Raw genomic sequence first — 21,236 nt, forward strand, 5'->3', positions numbered from 1 at the left:
TTATCTAACACATTTTTATTTTGGAGTAACGTGGTATGACAAAAATTTGGGCAATGAATCAATATCACATCACAAAAAGAAAAAGGTATGAAAGAAAAACTGTATCCCCTACATGATAACATGCTTGCAAAGGCATAACATGTGCACAAATTTACAAGACAAAACAATCAGTATGCATTTACTAATTACCCAAGGATTTCTCTTCCATAGTGAAGAATGCTCATGAGTTTGAGCTGATGTCCAGCTGAAGCCAATAAGCCAACATTCAACTGTGCAGCTAGTAAGCATGTTATCACCACACATTGCACTCATCTTTAACATGAGGAATAAACAATTCAACTAAGTGTCTTTACATTGTTGTCCTTTAAATGTGTAAAAGGTGTGAACGATAAGGAATACATAAGCATTTTAAAACAACAAAACCATGATATTGTATAACAAAAACAGGCTAAAATTAATCCATACCAACTGAACACTTTGGCAACTGGCAAACCTCACACTACTTCACTGGATTTTGAAATGAAATATGATCTGGTTATGCAAAGTGCTTTTTAATTAGGGGCTGCAATACTCCACCTTAAAATATACATTTGGGTTTTCAGTTTACCTTTACAAGGCCCCAGGCATAGAGAACCAATATGGTCAGAAATTAGCTATTCAAGAGCCTGTTTGTTGTTGTGCATTCTCTTGGAAACTCAAGTGTATGAATCCAGTTACAATTTAAAATAACTTAATCAAAGTCTAAAATTCTTATAAATAATGCCTCCTGGAAATTTTAATCTGCTGGTTTGCATTTTTAGAAACTTTAAGGATTAAAACTGATGTTGTAACAGAACCCTTTCATTTGGTTCCAATGCCATATCTGCAATGCATCAATATAGGCAAAACCTCTGAGACACAACTTCACATCAGGGCAGGGGCTGTCTCATCATACGTTTGGTGCAGATCTGTCATTTGTGATAGTGGGTCGTAGTTTGACTGTGGCAAATGGATTCCCACCCCTGACAAGGAGAACAGACATTGTGATTGCAAAGAATGGGTTAAATGCTAGTGCACTGTAGTAATACTGATAATTAATTCTGTTAGAAGATACTCACCCAAGGAATGGCGGCACTAAGTGACCATTTGGCAAAGATGCCTGCTACACAAAAATAAGAATAAAAAGTGATCAGCATAAATCATGCTTTCATTCTTTAGAACTTAAAATGAAGAATGGATTTTCCCCATCAGACTGGTTCGATTAGGATGTCAACACATAATTCTGTCACTTCACCAGCCGACTAAGTACCTGGAACAATCGCAGTGTCCTATGACCTATACATCAGGAATCTTGATAATCTTGAAACGCTTGCTTTCACTGTCTGAGTGTAGAAAATCTAATCATAACCACTTCAAATGATTATGAACTGTAAACAGTCACGGAACATGCATGCTTCTTTATGAATAAAAGAAGGGTGTACTACTGGGAGTATTCTACAGTTAAAATCTGACCAAGGCAGGCCACTGTAATTTCATATTAAAGGATCACTCAAAAATGAACACATTATCATTATTTACTCACTAATGTCATTTCAAATTTTCTGAACTACAGTTCATAGTGACTGACGGCTGTCAAACACCCAATATTATCAAAAACAAAATCGAAACCAACAAAGAAAAACACTATAAAAGTACCAAATATGACCTTTTTATTCTAAACAATGAATTATGACCACAGGGTCTCAAGCTCTAAAAAAAGAATCCAAATAAAATCTAAAAAAACAAAAACAAAAAAAAAACAGAAGGATATGTAGATCCTTTTCGGATCCCACTCCCAATCTCTCTCTCCTACTTCCCCTCCTGTCATTACTCTATACTGCCCTATCAAAATAAAGGCAAAAACTGCAAAAAAAAAAAATAAAAAAATAAAAAAACTCCCAGAAACATATAAACATAACACAAACTATAAAAGCACCCCCCAAGCTCTAAACAAATACTCCACATCACTCATTTTGTAAGTCATAGCATGGTTTAACCCTTTAAACCAGAGGACACCTCCCACACGAAAAAATTCATAATCAAATTCCTAAGCAACCTTTGAATGGAATAACACGATATGGAATATGTATCATTTTAAAACTTAGAATCTCAGCTTTTTAATGAATGCAATTATTTTGATCAACTCTTAATGAGCGCTGAGCAGACCATCTAAACCTACAAAGAATCATCATTGAATCAACAAAAAATGGATATCATTTGAAAGCTTAGAGTCTGAGCTTTACAATGCATGTAGCCGTGTAGTGCAAGTTATTTGCTGATAAATAACAAAAAAAATCATAATTTTCAAAATATGTTTTTTTGTGGCATTTACACAATATAATACGTCTAAAACATCATACAGCTCAGATAGTGATGTCATATGTCATTTGAAAGGTCTCATCAAGTAGAATAAAACAAGCATAAAGGGCTCCAGACTGCGGCCAAATGGCATTTTGCGACCATTTTTTTATTTGCCTGTGCGACTAAATTTTTTGTGCGGTTGCACTGGCGCGACAACCGCGTTGTTCAACTCATAAGCACTGCCACTTCTGTTGCAAAATGAAAATGAATAAACTGAAGCGAGTTTTTGTACAAGAAGTCACCCCCAGACCCATGTGAAAATAATATATTGATTTCACCACTTCATAAAACATGCTCAGATCGTGGAAAAATAAGACAATTTTTTGGAGCAGATTCTGATTCCTGATTAAAAAGAGGCCAAAATCACTATAATCCGTCATTTATATCTAAAGATATTACTCAAGCATTTATAACACACATAAAACTGCGCAGGCAGCATGTAGCTTAGCAAAAAAATCTAAGGTAGCTGTCATGTAGCGTTTTCATTTGCAACTTCATATAACATGCATATATCATAGAAAATTCTTTATTTGCAGAAAATTAGGACATGCAGCTTAGAAAAAAAATCTGAATTTGCAGTCCTGTGCCGTTTAAGCTCATAACTTCATGAAACATACAAAGATCTTGAAAAACTGCACAGAATTATTTTCAGAAAACTAAAACTTCTATCATATCAAAAGATTTCGTTCATCAGGCATGTGATCTGACCACGCCCCAAGCCACACCCCCAGCACTCATTATTAAAAATATATATTTTAGCCCATTAAAAGTTATATCTTATATTGTAAAAATACATACTGTCTTGTAAAAATAAAAATAAAAAGCAGCATTTAATAATCATGACAATATAATAATATATTATAATAAAGTACTATAATATATTATAGTAAAGTATATAGAATTATTATTATTATTATTATTATTATTATTATTAAAGTACCTGCCAAAACTTTGGAAACATTACAATTATTAATGATTTTTAAATAACTATCTTCTGCTCATCAAGGCTGAATTTATTTGATCAAAATAAAGTAAAAAAAAAAAAAAAGGCTGAATTTAGAAATATTATTACAAATACAAAATAAGTTTTGAATTTTAATACATTATAAAATGTAATGTTATTCCTGTGATGCAAAGGAGAATTTTCTTCATGATTACTCCAGTTTTCAGTGTCACATGATCTTTTAGAAATCATTACAATTTATTTGACTCTCAAGAAAGATTTCTGATTATTATCAATGTTGAAAACAATTTTGCTGCTTCATATTTCACGTGGAATCGATGATGCACTTTATTTTTCAGGATTTTATGATAAATATGAATTTTAATGAACAGCATTTATTTGCATTTATCTAATATATTAATTAAATTCATTAATGCATTTATTAAATAGAAATCATTTTAAAATGTCTTCACTCACTTTTTGTCACGTTCATGCATGATGAATAAAATTATTAATTTCTCTCTCTTTTTTAAATCTTATACAAATGTTTGAGTAATATCATTGTTTCCACAAAAATATTAAGCAGCAAAACTGTTTTTAACATTGATAATAATGAGAAATGTTTCTTGAGCAGCAAATTAGCATATTAGAATGAACATGACACTGAAACTTCTTTTTGTAAACAACAACAGATTTATAACCGTTTCTAATGATGAATGTTGCGTTCCCAAAGGCAAATTAAAGCAGCTTAAACCAAGCGCAGCACTAACAGTGAATCAAAGAGTACTGTAATAGCAGACATGTAGCGGATCACACTACAGCCTATTATATAATTACAGCACAACCGTTGTGTATTTTATGACAGCACTAGCAATCTCAAATTCTCACCGCCATTCATAAAAAGGCACGGGTCCAATAACATGTTTCAGCGCTGATTCTAATCTGCTTGTGCAGTGGCGGTTCTACATTGAATTACACCCTGGGTGAGACCCCCTTCGAGCGCCCTTTTCCAAATCACTGCATTGATCAACACAAAATAGGTGTCGTTTGAAAGCTTTGAGTCTGACCTTTACAATGCATGTGGTCCCTTTGATTAACTCCTAAGTACTGCTGAGTTATTTGCAGATAAATAGATTTTTTTTTTTTTTGCATTATTTATGGAAAATATTTTTTGTGCCATGTACTCTAATATGTCAGAAACATCATGCAGCTCAGATAGTCATGTGTCATATGTCATTTTAAAAGGTCTCATCGAGTAGATTAAATAGTATAATTGTTTGGGGCTTTGACTTAATTTGCATGAGGCATTACTTCAGATTGAAAATAACAATTTCAAAACTGTAAAGGGCTAAGAGAAAGGCTACCTTGATTCCAAAAACTGTAACTTTTGATAACTTCATGATATCACCACAAAATTCACATACAGCACATGTTGGGGAACATCAAAAAAAAAAAAAATTCTCCTACCTTTTTTTTTTTTCATGAGATGATGAACGTCAAATAAGAATGATATGAAAAATTTCCCTTGACCACATACATTTTTCTTACATTTTATCACAGATTTCTCAACATGAGAATATTCAAATGCAAAGATTTTTTCCCCCTAAAAATATAGAAAGATTTCTATCAAACGGCTATGGTCTTAGAGTTATGAGTCATTATTTTTGTGTATGGCACTCAGAAAACAACAGTTTTTAAAATGCCTTCAGGGAGCTAAGAGCTAAACAAAAAGGCCTATTTTGTTACAAGATACTGTAACTTTTGGATACTTTATGCTATCACCACAAAATTTGAAACAAATACAGCTACCATGCTGGGGAACATCATCAAAAAAATTTCCTCCTACATTATTTCTGTCCTGAGATATTGAATGTCAAATAAGTCAGATATGAAAAATGTCTCTTGAACACTAACATTTTTCTTACATTTTATCAACTATTTAATAAAATAAATTTTTATCAACTATTTAATGAAATATTTTTTCCCCCTGAAAGCACAGTAGGTTTCTATCAAACTATACCAACATTTTGACTCTCTTTGCTACAGTTATGAGTCATTATTTTTTACCAGGGTCACCAGCCCATCATCACATGATCACATTCAAGGTGAATTAGTTGTGGCCAAACACTTTCAATTTGATCTCTGTGCCCTGAGGCAGTACACGTGGCTTGAGGTCATTCAGAAGAGGGAGCCAGATTCAGATTCAGTTCACTCTCCTTCACGATGTGAAAACCAGGTAGGGAGCATTTTTCAGATGTCTTTTTATTTTTCACAATGATAGTAATGCAGAGCATTCATCTACCCCTCCCTAGGCCCCCCGGCAAAGAACAAAGGTTACATTATTGCAGGTCTTAGAACGTATCCTTTTGTGGTTATTGCCGCTTATGTAGATCTAATTTGTAAAATTCAAAGTCTAATGTATAGCTAAAGAAATATAGCTGGGTCCAAAAGAGACTAGTGAAAATACTTTACATAATTTTATATTACATAACACATATTTGCATTATTTTCTAAATAAATGAAATTGGTTATAAATGATATTTGAAGCAATAATTTGAGATAAAAGTTTTATTTGAAATTTAACAAGAATTTCAGAATGTCTTAGTATTTGTTTAATGTGCTTTTGCTTTAATGACAGCAGCTCTCAAGCTACATAAACAAAGTTTGTAAAACCTGATGATCATGTTCTCCAGGATGGGTTGAGATAATCTTGAGCTTCAATGGAAGAGCATCTACACCGTCTATACAAAGAGTTTACAAGATGAGGGTCTCAAACTTATTTTTTATGATTAGTGACTTAAAAATAGTGCAGTCTTATACATTTACTTTTAATTTTACAAATCTTTTTTTTGAAAGTCTCTGAAGTTCATTAAGGCTGCATTTATTTGTTATTTATGCCGATTTGGTGCTCAAGAAACATTACTTATCAATGTTGAAAACAGCTGTGCTGTAACATTTTTGTGGAAACTAATTCTTAAAAGAACAATATTTATTTGAATAGATCTTCTGTAATGTCTTTACATTTTTTTGTTCCCAGTCAAATTAAATATTATATAAAGCAACAGTGTTGTATGCATCTTCATATTGCACTTGTATGTATTTTCTACGTGTACTCTCTGTACAGTAATAAAGGTTTCATGTTCGCCCTAGAAGGAAACCTGATCCGATCAGGGAACTCTCTCTCAGAACACACCAATGACTTTGCCTAGTTTATGTCAAACACAAAAGGATAAGAGGCCCAGATACTCCTCTCCATCTCTCTTTACAGAAAACGGCTGCTTTTCCAACTAACTTTGCACTTAGCTTTCCTATTCACCAGTGCAGTGTGTTTACCATGTTCTGTGGAGAGGGGGTGGAGGGCTTGATGGGTCTGTCCCTGGATGAGTCACTGTAGTCAGGCGGGGGCAGCAACACGGGTTCCTCCACCTCCTCGTCTTCCTCCTGCTGCTCAGGATCAGTCACACTCTGGCTATGCAATGGGCTCTCAACTCTGCTGAACAAAATACATAAATTGATGGATTGGTTACTGTTTTGGTAATGGATAGAAAAACATGGTTAGTTTCAGCTCAAATTCAAAGGAAAAGCAGTCTCACCTGTTGGCAATCAGTGGCTCATTGTAAGCACGACAATAAGATGAGGGAAACCAGCCACGTCTGCAATTAAAAACAAAAAATATCCATAATGTGCATCATGATTTTCTAACAAAAATGGGTACCAGCTCAATTTCCATATGCATTAAGGCTTTTTGATTTCAACTACTGTATGACTAATCAAAAACCACTGTATTGGCACAAATGTAAAGTTAAACACCATGTACCACGAAGAGTACATTTGGTTTGGTTGCTTAGTAACTGTGTCAACGCCGGTTGTTGATGGTTTTTTTGTGATGATTCTTGAGTGTGTCAGTGCATTAAGACATTTTCACTTCTCAAAATAGTGGTGACAGCATAATGGGTAGTGAGGGAAAATCTGTGGACCTTGGACCTCTGAAATGGCAGCGCTGCTCATTAAAATATGCTAAACAAACAAGTATAAGACCACACAAAGCACAGCCACTGATGCCTCCACTGCAGAAGGATCATTAACCTCTCGTTTGTATGTTGCTATGGATGAATGATTAAATGCATGTTAATATAAAGAACAGATGCACCTGTTAGCTTTAAAATATTGTTTTTAGTGTCAGCAAAAGGAATTGCAAAAATTATCATTCTCAAAAAAGAACAACAATCTGACAGTTTAATCGAATCCAACCAAATTGATTGAAATTCATCTTTACTGTACTGATGAGAGTAGGTTAACAAATTTAGAAGAAACACCATTTCAGAGGGGAAGCAATTTTGCAGATTTTGACTAAATATTACAATCTATTTTTTTTTATAATAATTAATTGTTAAACTAAATAGCATAAATTTTGATTTCACACATAATTTAAAAACTACTAAATGCAAGAATAAAATTAAATTCATATGAATTTTCATACTAACCAACTCGTGTCTGAGGTGTACCCATGTCTGTGTTCTGTGTCTAAATGAAGGCAACAGTTTTGTTTCATGCAAAGTACAATAAATTTAGGCCGAAAAACAAGCCTGCTGCCATGCAAAGGCTTACGGCAGCAGCATTTTTGTGACGGAGAGGCACAAGCACCTCTAACATATCTGACGTGGAACATGTCTCACCAAATTCTGCAAATTAGCAGAGTAAATCTAATGAACAGAAACATGTAACCAGTCTTTCCAGCTCAGGAAAGCTGATGTCGCTAACATTCGAGTCAAAAGGCAGCATGGACAAAGATAATGTATGACTGAAAATTTGCAGTGTCCTCAATGTCCCTCATATTGTTCCAACCATATAAAATGCACTTGTGCAGAACACCAGACACAATTTTGAAGAATGTTTAAATTGTTTTGTCCAGTGCTGTGAAAAGGTTTTTGCCCCCTTCCTGTTTTTTATTGTAATTTTTTGCATATTTGTCATACTTAAAAGATTCAGATCATCAAACAAATTTTATATTAATTATATAATTATAATTATATTTAATATTACACAAAGATAATGCAAGTAAATACTAAATGCAATTTAGTATGATTTCATTTATTAAGGGAAAAAAGCTTTCCAAACCTACCTGCCCTACTTGAAAAATGAATTGCCCCCTCCTGTTAAATCATGAAAGAACTGATTAACTACATTATTTTAGAAAGCTGAGATAAATTTCACTAGCCACACCCAGGCCTCATTACTGCCAGACCTGTTGAATCAAGAAATCACTTAAATACAACCTGTCTGACAAAGTGAAGCATGTTTAAAGAGCAATTCAAGAACAGATGAGAAACAAAATAGTTGACATGCAGGGTTATAAAGCCATTTCTAAGGCTTTGGGACTCCAGCGAACCATGGTCAGAGCCATTATCCACAAATGGAGAAAACTTGGAACAGTGTTGAACTTTCCCAGGAGTGGCCGGCCTACCAAAATTACTTTGATTAAAACAATTCTGCAAAGAAGAGTGGCCCAAAATTCCTCCACCGCATTTGGAAAGATTTACTGCCAGTTATCGCAAATGCTTGATAGCAGTTGTTGCTGCAAATGGTGGCACGACAACCAGTTATTAGATTTAGGGGGCAATTACTTTTTCACAGTCCCAGGCAGGTTTGGACAAATTTTTTCCCTTAATAAATTAAATCATTATTTCAAAACTGCATTTTGTATTTACTCGGGTTATCTTTGTGTGTGTGTGTATATCTAAACCATCTCTTTAAGGATGAAAAACAACTAGTCCTATATAATGGTTCACTTACTGTCCAGTATGTTCTAGTTCTCCATACAGCCATCCATCCCTCTCCTCTTGAATAAGCAGTGTAATGATGTCTCCATCATCAAAGCTCAGCAGGGTCTCGTTATTCCCTGATGTGTGGGGGAAGATAGTTTGCACCCTGGTCTTCTTCGCCATATCCATACCGCTAGACACAGACTCAGACCTAGACAGGCCGTTTCCGTCTAGGCTCTCTTGATCTGTAGATTGCAAAGTGCAATTTACGTGACATTAACGAAAGATATTTTGTGGCAGTAATCAGCTAGATTAGTAATCAAAGCAACATTTCAAGGAGTGCCTCATCAACACAAAGACTAGTACGCTTGATTGTTGGGAGCAGAAGAAATGAAGTCTGATTAGATCAAAGTGTCAGCTTGCCTGAGTACAGCTCTGATGAGATGGGTCTTTTAGGAACGTCCTGGGAGAACATGCTGGCCAGTGGGCTTGTGTGGGCTTTGAGTGATGGGGCCGGTGGCGGAACAATTGAACCGGAATTGGTCTGAGGAGAAAAAAAATTAGACAATGCAGAGACCTTAAAGTCAGTGTGCCGTTTTGAACAAAACTTAATCAGTTGGTGTTGTTGTTATACTTATGAATTTTATTTTTATGTGGATCTAAAAAAGTAGAGTTTAATTTTAATATTATGTTATTTTTGTTGTGTTATCTTCTGTGTGAGACTAACCCTGTCACTGTGCTCCAATGTAGGTGATGACTCTGGTATGACTGACATTGGAGTCCGCAGACCATCAATCATGGATATCACTGTGTCTGGCACCTGGGTGGCATCGGTACATTTATCTTGCCAGCTGGGCAGTGTGACGGTCAGCATCTCCTTGGCCTGTGGGGGAAAATGCAAAAACTGTTCAAAGGAAGAACGGCAAAACAAGGTACACTACCATTCAAAAGGTCAGTTTTATTTTTTTGGAAACTAATTAATACTTTTATTCAGTAAGGATGCATTAAATTGATCAAAAGTTACAGTAGAAGTAATATTACAAAATATTTATTTTGAACTTCCTATTAAAATAATGTATCATGGTTCCACAAAAATATTAAACAGCACAAATGTTTTCATCATTGATAATAATCAGAAATATTTCTGGAGCACCAAATCAACATAATAGTATAATTTCTGGAGAATCATATGACACTTACAAACCTGGATAATGGCTGCTGAAAATGAATTATATTTGACATTTTTCCAAAAATGATAAATATATTAAAATTGTAAAAATGTTATACATTAAAACAGTTATTTTTAATTGTTATAATACTTCACAATATTACAATTCTTACTGTATTTCTGATCAAATAAATGCAGCCATGCTGTTTATAAGAGACTTCTTTCAAATACAATCAAAAATCGTGTCAACTCCAGACTTTTCAAAAGTATTGTATTACTTCTGATTTCTTTTTGCTGCCAAGTCTAACAACATTAACTGGAACACCAGTGAGTTTAATATTTATTAAGTCAGAAAGCTGAATATTTTTTAGTGGTCACCTTGTCATGGAAGGCTGTTAGCTGATAGGTGAAGGCACAGTGTTTCTCCACTAGGAAGCAGAACCTCCTTTTCTCTTCCAGCAGAGCTTCCTTACATCCTTCTGCAATAAAACTCTGCATGTCTGTCTGCCGGGATGAGATGGTCTCCACACACTAAAGATGATAATGATCATAAGATATGGCATCACATTATATTCTCACAGTAGTCAGCTAGAAAGGAACAGACACATTCTTGCTTGAAATAAACCATTTTTGGGACATACTGCATTTAGAAACACAAAACATCACATTCAACAAAATGAGACATATCTATCATATCATTATGAAGTCCACATAGTCAACACCTCATGCTAATGCAGTAATTTTCTCGTGAGTAACTCTCTTTCCAGGCTGGGGATTCATTACTTTTATAGAACAGAGCTGCTACCCAGCAGACCTGTGAAAACGACACCAGAAACAGAGCTCTGTTCTTCTTCCCAGGATTCCCCTCGCTATTATAGTTCTGTGCAAGTTGTCATAGTGACCGTGAACCTTGCTTGTTTCCTTGGAGTTGTTTTCAGAATCTTTTTTTTTTTTGCAGATCTTGTCTGGACAAGAAAGTCTTACACGAATATTGTCTCTCAGTGGCTTTAACAACAGCAGTTCATTGCAATATGAATGACATGACTTCATCGGTTTATGAAATTATTATTTGGTGGATTTAGTCAGAGACATGACTTGACATGTTTTTGGATGAGATTTCAGTCCTAGCTAAGATAAATGACATTTCATCAACTTAAAATATAGACATTTACATGACGGGAAACAGGTTTTCATATATGTACTCCATTTGCCCCCACCCAAAATGTTTTGGGGCTTTTTTGCCTTCATTTTAGATAGGACAATAGAAGGACAGACAGAAAATCATGGAAGACGAGAGAGGGCAATTTGACCGGGAAAGCACCTCAAGTCAGGACTAAAACTCAAGTTGCCCAAAAAAGCAACCTCACCACATGGCTATCATATGGCTTCAATCCAAAAATATTATTTTAAAGGGATACTCCATTCCAAAATGAAAATTTTGTCATTATTCACGGTTCTAAAACACGGTTTTCATTATTACCGGTTTTCATCCAAAATATCTTAAATTGTGTTCCGAAGACGAACAAAGCTTTTATAGGTTTGGAACGACATGGGGGTAGGCTTGAGACTGTCCCATAGACTGCCAAGTAAATAACACTGTCTATTAAAACTGACTATTAAAATCTACTGCAACAGATTTATTGCAAGTGCCAAATCATGTTTCTGATATTGAGCCAGAAACATAATTGAATAGAGCTGTTCCCATTTGTCGTGTAGAGCCAACCCTTTGTGATGCCTTCCCTCAAGAACTTTTTACTGCTTTTAGAATAGCAGGTTTGGATTTACGAGTAATATAATGTCTGTGACCAATATTACTTGAAAAAAATTCCACCTTATGTCCTACAAAATAAATTACAGACCTCAAACATGAATTCTGAAGTCACTGTTGTTTTTTTAAATGTTGCTATATGAGTCTTTAATGGTTGACCCATCAAGCATGTAAACACATTCTTGTGATAGTTGCAGTCTTCATTCAAGTTTTTTAACCCTATCTCATGAATAAATCATGGTTTATCTCAGCTCTTTTCATTGAACGATCTTTCATGACAGACTTCTCTCTGGGGATTCATCTGCCTTCAGTTTGAGTGCAACACCCACATCTCAAAATCCAATCAACAACCAATGCATATAACCAAGTCCCTGCCTACAGTATTTAAGTCCTATATGTCCTATCCATATTTTTTCTTTTTCGATAATCAGTTACACTCATACATCAAAACATGAAAGAAAAGATCTGTCACTACTTTCGTTTCTTGTGACTTCAAGCAACTTGTTAGCAACTAGGTATCAAGTAATATTAATCTAAAAACTAGTGCTGTCAAATGATTAATCATGATTAATCATATCCAAAATACATTTTTGTTTACATAATTTGTGTGTGTGTACTGTGTATATTTATTATGTATATATAAATACACACTCATATAGTCTATGTATGATTATTACAGATTATTTTCCTATTTAATAGTGTTAAGTGCTTTGACACAATCTGTATTGTTAAAATCATTATATAAATAAAGGTGACTTGACTTGACTATATATTTTGAAAATATTTACATGTATATATTTATATTTATATAAATTATATTATAAATATATTTAATAATATACAAATAGAATATATTTTTTTTAAATATATACATGCATGTGTGTGTGTATTTATATATGCATAATAAATATACACAGTACACACATATATATTATGTAAACAAAAACCTTTATCTTGGAAGGAAACAATGGCTCAAAAATGCTAATTTTCTGCTAATTGCTAATTTTCTTCCAAAATGTAGGACTAAAAACTTAACAGCTCTGTTATGTATTCGATTAAATGATCAGACAAAAGACTGCCAAATAGATTTCATAATGAACAAACAAGAAACCTCACCTCATTTTCTTTGATCTCATACTTGGATGAATGCTTCCCTTGACTTTTTCTGCGCAGTTTCTTCAGGTCAGCCTGTGATTTGTCCAAAAAGTCTTGCTTCAATTTGTGTTCTGACTGGTATCTTTTGAAAGTGGCCTAGAGGGATTGTTATACCACAACACTCATGAGATTTCCCTGCTTGCACAGGTGAAGGAATGGAAAGTATTGCTTGATTGACGAAGAGAAAAAACATGTAATACTTACATTCATGTACTTGATATCCATATCTGTTTTCCTTTCAAGTTCAGTGATGAGCTCTCTGTTGAACCTCTTGAACTGTAGCAACAAGGTTAATGTAAATAAATCAACACAGAGCGATAACAATCAATAATAGTGAAATTGCATTAAGTCACCATATAATTCCACAACAATGATAATATTATCTTATCAGCTCAGGTAGTTAAATATTCATAACACTGTGAGTCTGAATACCAAAGATCATCTGATTAATAAATAGGGGGAAGAAATGGTCTGAAACTCAAGAGAGCAGAGGGACAGCCCTTAATACAGTCACATACCTCAGATAAGTTCAGCACACACACTTTCCCAAAGGCAAAATATTACTGTATGATTTATAATGTCAATGTTTAAGTTTCAGTTTCAAGATCAAGTGACTACAAAAATGTTTGAAGTTACAAATACACATACATTTCATGTCCTAAAATTTGTTCCCCAATAGCACTGCATGCTAAAGTTCTGCTCATAGGTTAAATAAGATGTTTATTTCATAAAAGTTGCATTTTATATGTTTAGCACTGCTCTAATTATGCTACTTTACATATTTATACACTACCTTATAAACATTTGGGGTCAGTAATTTTTTTTAATGTTTTTGAAAGCATTCTCTTATGCTCACCAACGCTAAATACAGAAATACAGTAAAAATAGTACTATTGGGAAATGCATATTTACTCTACTTAAAGTAAGTTTTTTTTTTTTTAAGGGGGTTACAAACTAAGAAATCAAAGAGGTTTATTATTTTATTAAGAGGTTTATTTTATTAGGAAATAAAAGAGGTTATTGTACAATAGAAACATTCTGTAAGTTTCAAAACTCAAAACTTCCTCATTGGTCCAAAAACAGCTTTTACTGAAACCAAGGTGGCAAAATGAATTGTTTCGGATTTTGTCTCAGTAACCTTGTCTCAGACGTAAGTGTGATGAAAGACTGGCACAGAATCAGATCAACACCTACTTCTACATTATTGCATCTTTGGCCCCGTCCACTGGCACATTAATGAGATGAGATTGAGAGAACAGAGCTACAGGGTCACTAGACTAAAAATAACATTGGCTTCCAACGGATCCTTATACTAGTAAAGTGGCTATTTATTACAGTTCACATGCCATTAACAACACTTTTCACTATTCACTAAGTTAATCTCAGCAGTTGTAATTGTAAAAACAAAGTAAACATTTTCCACATGTAATATTTTATATGCAAAGATGTTACCCAGTTATAGCAGTAGGAGTTTACATAAAGTCTTCAGGGAGAATTCGCCTTTTAAATGGAGCTTTAAATAAGAGGGCTAAAATCAGACTATAGACAGTATTTTCAAATTACTGTTCTAAATTAGTAGAGTTTATTTATAAATTACAACAAATAACGTAAAAATCTAAGCATTTCTTATTATTATCATCAATGTTGGAAGAAAACATATGTTTGAAATATATTTTTTATAACATTATAAATTTCTTTACTGTCACTTTTAACCAATTTATTGCATCTGTTGATAAAAATATTAATTTCTTTAAAAAAAAAAAAAAAATCTTACTGACCCCAGTATAGTGTATATGTTCAATAAGACATGTTATTATAATATTATTATTATTATTAATATAATACTTAGAATAATAATTTTGATTTGAAGGAAATTTTCCTGTTGATAATGAAAAAAAAAATCACAAAAGGCTCCAAGATGTTACTGATACTCAAGAAGGTAACAAATGACATGTATATGAAGAACCAAGGGTATTAAAACTAAATAGAATTATCCAGGAACATGCTGAATACCTATTAATATCTACAACTTCTTCTGGATTTAGAGAGGAATATGAGAAAAAAGTGATCTTTAACCATATTGCATACTTACAGTCTCCTCCAGCTCCAGCTGGACCTTCTTATGCACTTCTGAAATCTCCATTAACACCACTCCTGAAAAGAAAAATGAAACATTATTGCTACATTACTGATATTTATAGTTTTTTTTTCTAGTTTTGCTTCCATCTCGACTGGAAAAACAGTTCAAAGTTGCCTTCGGAGAGGTATAAAGTTGTACTTTGGACTTGAACTTCTCTGTACACGACTCCCCTATGACTAGAAGTTTTTCATGCATTTCTCCTACTTTGTATGATGGGTGTCATTTCATCTAGCTGGGGCTCCATTAGTGCTGCTCATAAAAACAAACTTTAAAGCAAACAAGCAGAGGTGAGCTGTAGCATTATCACTCATCCAGCAGTTATGATAGCATCATTAGCATGGCGAGATCAGCAGAGCGGGTCAGTAAATGCCATCTTTGTACTGAGAGTATCAGCACCTGCTCTGTGTTTTCACAACCCCTAGAGATGTTGCATAAAAGTGCACATCCTTACAAAGGTTACAGGGCATCCCTGCCATTGGATTATGGAAAGCCTAAATGGACTATCAGTAGTGCCTTCAAATGCAGATGAATCAGTATCAGTAAAATCAACTTTTGATTGTATAAAAGCTAAATGAAAAAATTTAATGCAAATTAAATTTTACATAATGCACATTCATGTTCAAACTTGCGCATAATTCATCAGTGCACATTATTCCTTTTTACTCTGCTAAATGAATCTCTTTGATTGGCTCAGGAAAAAAACAAGGGTGGCACTTTCCCATCCTACAGTTTTCCACTTTGAATATCCCATTTCACAAATATTCCAGATTACAGAAAAAAAAAATTAGATGCAAATGATGTTGATGTTTATTTCAGATGATTTACAGTAGTCAGTTGGTTACAACAGATCATTTAAAATCAAAGAGTAGCTGAAAAGTCATAGTTTTGTTGCATGTGTTCTGTTCTTTATGATTATGATAGTTTGAAATTAAGGAAATATCAATGTGAAAATAGACCTGCCAGAAACAAAAAATTATAATTATGTGTTTGTGTGCCATATTATGTTCTTTTTATATTATCTTTGCCATAAAATATGAGAGGGTGACATCAGAGAGACTCTGTAATTTGGTAATACCATCAACAGCTGAGATGGTTTTATTTTTGGAAAGTAAAATTTTTGTAGCCTAAAACAGCACACCAAAACATTACAAACATAATTGCAGTGTATCAGATTAATAATTCCTATGACAAGAAATAAAGTTTCCTGGACATGACAGGCGATGCTTTCAATGACAAGATAATATTACACAAGAGACCTGAGACCTGATTTCTGACAATAAATCCATGCTACAACAACAATAACTGAAACTACTGTGTGAATCACACTATTCCCATGATATGTCATTCAAGTACACCTACATTTATTTGGATAATATAAAAAGTACAGTGCACTCTCCGTGAAATGTGTTTTTTAAAGTAAAATCAGAACGCCTCAGGTATAAAATAACAGGCTTGGGGATTTGCATGTCATTGTGATCTGTGAACGCCACATGCATGAGGAATCTTCCCTCCAAGGGGGAAAAATGTAAAGAAAAATTTGCAGACTTAAAACATTTTGATGAAAATATGTACAACCTCAAATGGAGGAAATGCTAGTGCCAATGCCAACATGAATTGCTGTTTGCAATCCATTTTACTTTCATAATCTGACAATTCTCGAAGTAAAATGGATATTCAATGATTTAAAATATACCGTGACATTTAAGAATGGACAGAATACAGATTTGCTAAAACACTGTTCAAATGGCTAATTTGTAATAGTTCACATTACCAAAAAACCTACACAACCAAAGTGACATCAGCAGAAAAGAAAAGTTGTTTCAAACTGAAATAGCAAATAATAACATTTTGCTTTAAGACTACAAGTTCAATGTTTTTTTTTTCAATGAAATAATGTGCAATGATGATTTGACCACAATAAGAGCAGTTTTATGCATTAATAAAATAAATAAGGTCAATTTTGATTTTATGTTGGCTTTAAATTCAACACATTCACACATTCTACGAATAAAGTTTAACAAATGTTACCATTTTAAATGCATTCCCTGGTAATATTTGGGTCTTGTGCTTTTCTAAATTTATGTTATAGATCTTATTGTGAATGATTCATCCATGCTTATGTGTCTTTTCTTTTTTCTTTTATTTGTAATTGGTTCAATTAACAACTGGTAGACTGAAGCAAGACCAATAGTATGAAAGAAAAGATCTATCACCACATTCCCACCAAAGGACACTGTTCACATCACAACATCAAGGACCTAAACCAAACAGTCGCTGAGAAATTTGCCATGTTCCTACCAACTACATTCTGGCTGCTGTTTGTGCTGTAAGATATGTCTGTCAAAAGCAATTCCACCATAAGACGTCATACATCTTGACATTAAGGAACTTGTTTCATTAAAATAACAAAAGTACACGTACATGTGACTGTTTGTGGTCTTAATTTTAGAAGAGCGTGTCAGCAAAGGAAAAAGGGTGGTGACTACACTGAGCACTTCTTACATTCCAGTCATACATCTCCGACTGAATGTTTAAAGTCCCTAGAGAAATCACTTTAAGAGTTACAATGGTAATTCATTTTGTAGTATCATTTGATGAAATATTTGGCCCAGACACAGTCTGCAGTTCATATTAATTACTACTAGTAAGTTCAAATTGTGTTAACTAACATTTATCTGTAACTCTTCCAGAACATTCTTTCAGGTGTGTTGATGTTGACACAATGCTCACTTAATCAAGACCTTGTGTCAATCAAGTGTCACAAGCAATCATAAGCTATGCATTCCTTATATACAGAATACGTTGTCATAATATTCTTAGAGGTCATTATGAAAATTTGCACATAATTTTTTTTTTTTTTTTTTCGTTTTTATGTATGTATTATTTATTTTGGACCGATAAGAACTTTTTGATGATGTAGTTTTTGATGATGTGTGAAATGTGCTCTGTTTCATATGTGTGTATGAGGACTCTACTGCAAACAAAATCTACTTTCGGGTATAAATAAAGTAACTTGAACTTGAACTTGATAAGGTTTGCACTAGTAATCACTACAGCATTAGAAAGATGGTGACATGATGCATGGTCTTATGACTAAACTAAATGTGAATATCGATGGCAAGCACTTTGAATTTGCATGTTCCACTGGAACATTCGAGCTGTGATGCTTTTCTCAATGGGATCAGTGGTGGAAAGGTTTATAGACAAAGTCTCACAGACTCACTGTTTACTTTGTGTGTTTGCTGGCGGTCTGTGCAAAACATGTGAGTCTGGTGTCATTTGAGCTGCTTGAAAGGGATTCCAGGAAAAACTAGGAATGATAAAGCCAGTGAAGCTCGGTAAATCACAAAAGAACACTGGAAAGCAAAAGCTCAATTACAGTAAGTAAAATGTATTTGTACTGAGAATGATGTGTACCATTTTTGGGTAAATTAACAGATTAATGTGAAGACAAAACCATTAATCTTTGTAATTTGCACAAAAAAGGTATATTGTGCTTTCACCGGATCTGCGGTGGCGAGTATGAAAAGTTGCCATGAAACAGATGGCAGTTTATAAATCACAGTAAAGCACTGTCATTATTTCCAGACGATATGAATCAAACTGATGCTGAGTCACAAAAAGTCAACAAGAACCAAACCTGTCTGGGGCTTTAAGCAGACGCAAATGTGGAACTCTATTTGAGAAAATGAGGAAATAACTGGCACAGCATATTCCAAGACATGTTGAGTACAATGAATCATCTGCTAGGAAATGTTCAGACGCGCTTTGCTCAGAGAACATCTATATCAGCAAAGACCAGATCAGGACCTCTGGGCAATGGTTTTTATTGATTAATACTCACCCAGCTCCCTAGAAACGGGTGATACGGCAGCATTTTCCCCAATCTTTGAGACTGCATCGAAATATGCCTTTCCAGCAAAGGTCATTGCTATGAGAGAGTGAATAACTCATATTGATTAACAGGAACTGGTAGCCAGACTGGCTGTATTCCAGATATTTTGAGAGAAATATTGTTCTTTTTTTGTCAGAGTTTTAGGTTTATTGAACTTTTATGGGATATTTTATGCAAAAATGTAGAGTTATGTATATTTATTCTTTTGTAAATGAACTGATTTGATTACCTGTCACTGCTTTCTCATAGCTCTTCCCCAGGTTAACCAGATTCCGCAGTCCTGGGTTAAACTGTTCCATCACATTCTGGACAAACAGGAAACAAAGCTCATAATTCAAAATTACAGGGAAAGCAGCTTACTGCTGCTGAATGAAACTGAAGAAACTTCAAAACTGACTCACATTAATGTGCCTACCCCAGGGAAGATATTTTGTAAAATGCTTTAGTTTTTTTGTCTACACAATCAAGTTAATGGTAATGGCAATGTTTTTTTGGACCCCATCGACTTCCATTGAATAGACAACACTCATCATTCTTCAAAAATATCCTCCAGCTTTGGAAATATGTTGATAAGTAAATGATGGCATCATTTTAATTTTTGAACTGTACCTGTTTCTACATTTTAAAAGTGCACATATTTTCCCATTATAGGCAAATCACATTTTATTGTCCATGCAAAAAAATTTACAATACACTTTCTAAAAATACCTGTATTGTAGCTAAAAATACCCTTACTTAATCATTGACTTATACAATTCTAATTATAATGCCTATGAGATCAAAGTCCTGCTTAAGTATATGGCTCTATTGAAATGCCCTTCTGTAATGTAATTCTGGGCAGTTCCTCGGCTTATTCCCAAGAACACACCCTTGGCAAAACAATGAACAGTCAGGTATGCAGTAACAGAAACAGTTCAGCACAAACTGGTTTCTTAACTCAACCCAGAAACCCAACTGAAGCACTTTAAAATGCACCCATGCCTCTATTGCACAACTTACACGCACCTTAATGACAAAACGAAGGGTGCCATAAAATAACATTTCATTATTAAAACAAACCAACACAACTTTCATGAGTCTGCCTGTACTGGGTTTAATTTGTCAATGACAAATTATATACATACACACGCGGTTGCCTTAGTCAATGACCAAGAAGATGAACGCCTACGATTTAAACCTACGTTACCTTGTATGTGCTCTCGGTGAGTTTGTTCACGTCCTCCGGGGTTCGAGACATTTTTGCAGATATTCTCCAAATGTCCTTGGTGACAATTCAACTTTCCCCGTTCAAATTGTAAAGCTGTGATTTTGTCCCACCTGTTAACGTGTGTGAAGCGTCAGAGAACCGAGCGCTCTAGCGCTCTCGAGAAGAACAAGATACTGAACTGATGCACCGAAGGAGGAAACCTTTCCGCGCGACCTCATGCCACACGTGGAAAGGTGGTCTCCGTGACGTCACAGCTTTCTACGCCCAAACAGAAATTAAGTCATTTTTCTTTCTCTTCTGTTATGTTCCCCCTGCACTGTTATATAGATTTTTTAATGTATATTTTTTGGTTCGCTAAATAATGTTCCGATTATTCTGTAATTATGATTAAGAACTATTTGTTGTTATATTGTTAAAAATATTTGGGTTGAATCTGGTGTATTTTGCACTGTGACAATATGTTAATTGGCCTTACACTAAAAAATATTTTTTTTTATCTTATGACAGTAAATAATACAATGGTCTTGAATTTAATTTATTTTTATTTTGTTAGCTTATTCATTGTCAAAAAAGAAAGAAAAAAGATAGTAAGAAAATAAAAAAATACCGTTATTATGTTACACACTGTAATAAAGTTAAGTTGTTTAACGTACATGCAGATTGTTTTCGGCTTGAAAAATATTAAAAATACTCTGTAATTATGTTAAGTACTTTAAGATAGTTATCGTTTTTATCAAAATTGAAAATTATTAAAAATTTCAGCTGATAAACATTTCACGCTTTACATTAAAGCGCCACTTTGTGGCCGTTTGTTTTGTT

The 21,236-nt window shown here is 34.1% G+C and overlaps 1 protein-coding gene across 4 annotated transcripts; it reads right to left on the reverse strand.

Moving 5' to 3' along the window:
* Positions 1–20,679, reverse strand: LOC109058505 (brain-specific angiogenesis inhibitor 1-associated protein 2-like protein 1). 4 transcript variants are annotated; one of them, XM_042735300.1, is made up of 14 exons: positions 20,397–20,679; positions 19,440–19,515; positions 19,160–19,246; positions 15,268–15,329; positions 13,380–13,451; positions 13,137–13,271; positions 10,631–10,783; positions 9,812–9,967; positions 9,508–9,628; positions 9,116–9,329; positions 6,916–6,975; positions 6,656–6,815; positions 1,098–1,138; positions 1–1,001 (listed from the first exon to the last, which is right to left on the reverse strand). In XM_042735300.1, the coding sequence occupies exons 1-14, from the start codon at positions 20,445–20,447 to the stop codon at positions 929–931; spliced, it is 1,461 nt and encodes a 486-aa protein (XP_042591234.1). In that variant the 5' UTR covers positions 20,448–20,679; the 3' UTR covers positions 1–928. The 4 variants fall into 4 exon arrangements, with proteins under 4 accessions (XP_042591234.1, XP_042591236.1, XP_042591233.1 ...); XM_042735302.1 differs by having other exon boundaries at positions 6,656–6,812; positions 20,397–20,677; XM_042735299.1 differs by having other exon boundaries at positions 1,098–1,141; positions 20,397–20,677.
* Positions 20,680–21,236: the final 557 nt, after the last annotated feature.

This window comes from Cyprinus carpio, chromosome B12 (assembly GCF_018340385.1).
Source record: "Cyprinus carpio isolate SPL01 chromosome B12, ASM1834038v1, whole genome shotgun sequence".
NCBI lineage: Eukaryota > Metazoa > Chordata > Actinopteri > Cypriniformes > Cyprinidae > Cyprinus > Cyprinus carpio.

What these genes read in the sequence shown, in the direction of transcription:
- LOC109058505 (XM_042735299.1), bottom strand. Translation starts at nt 20,447, where the DNA reads ATGTCTCGAACCCCGGAGGACGTGAACAAACTCACCGAGAGCACATAC. An exon ending in TAACAGCCTTCCATGACAAG is followed by an intron (nt 9,968 to 10,630) that starts GTGACCACTAAA and finishes TTTCCCCCACAG; the next exon opens with GCCAAGGAGATGCTGACCGT. An exon ending in CATTGGAGCACAGTGACAGG is followed by an intron (nt 9,629 to 9,811) that starts GTTAGTCTCACA and finishes TTTTCTCCTCAG; the next exon opens with ACCAATTCCGGTTCAATTGT.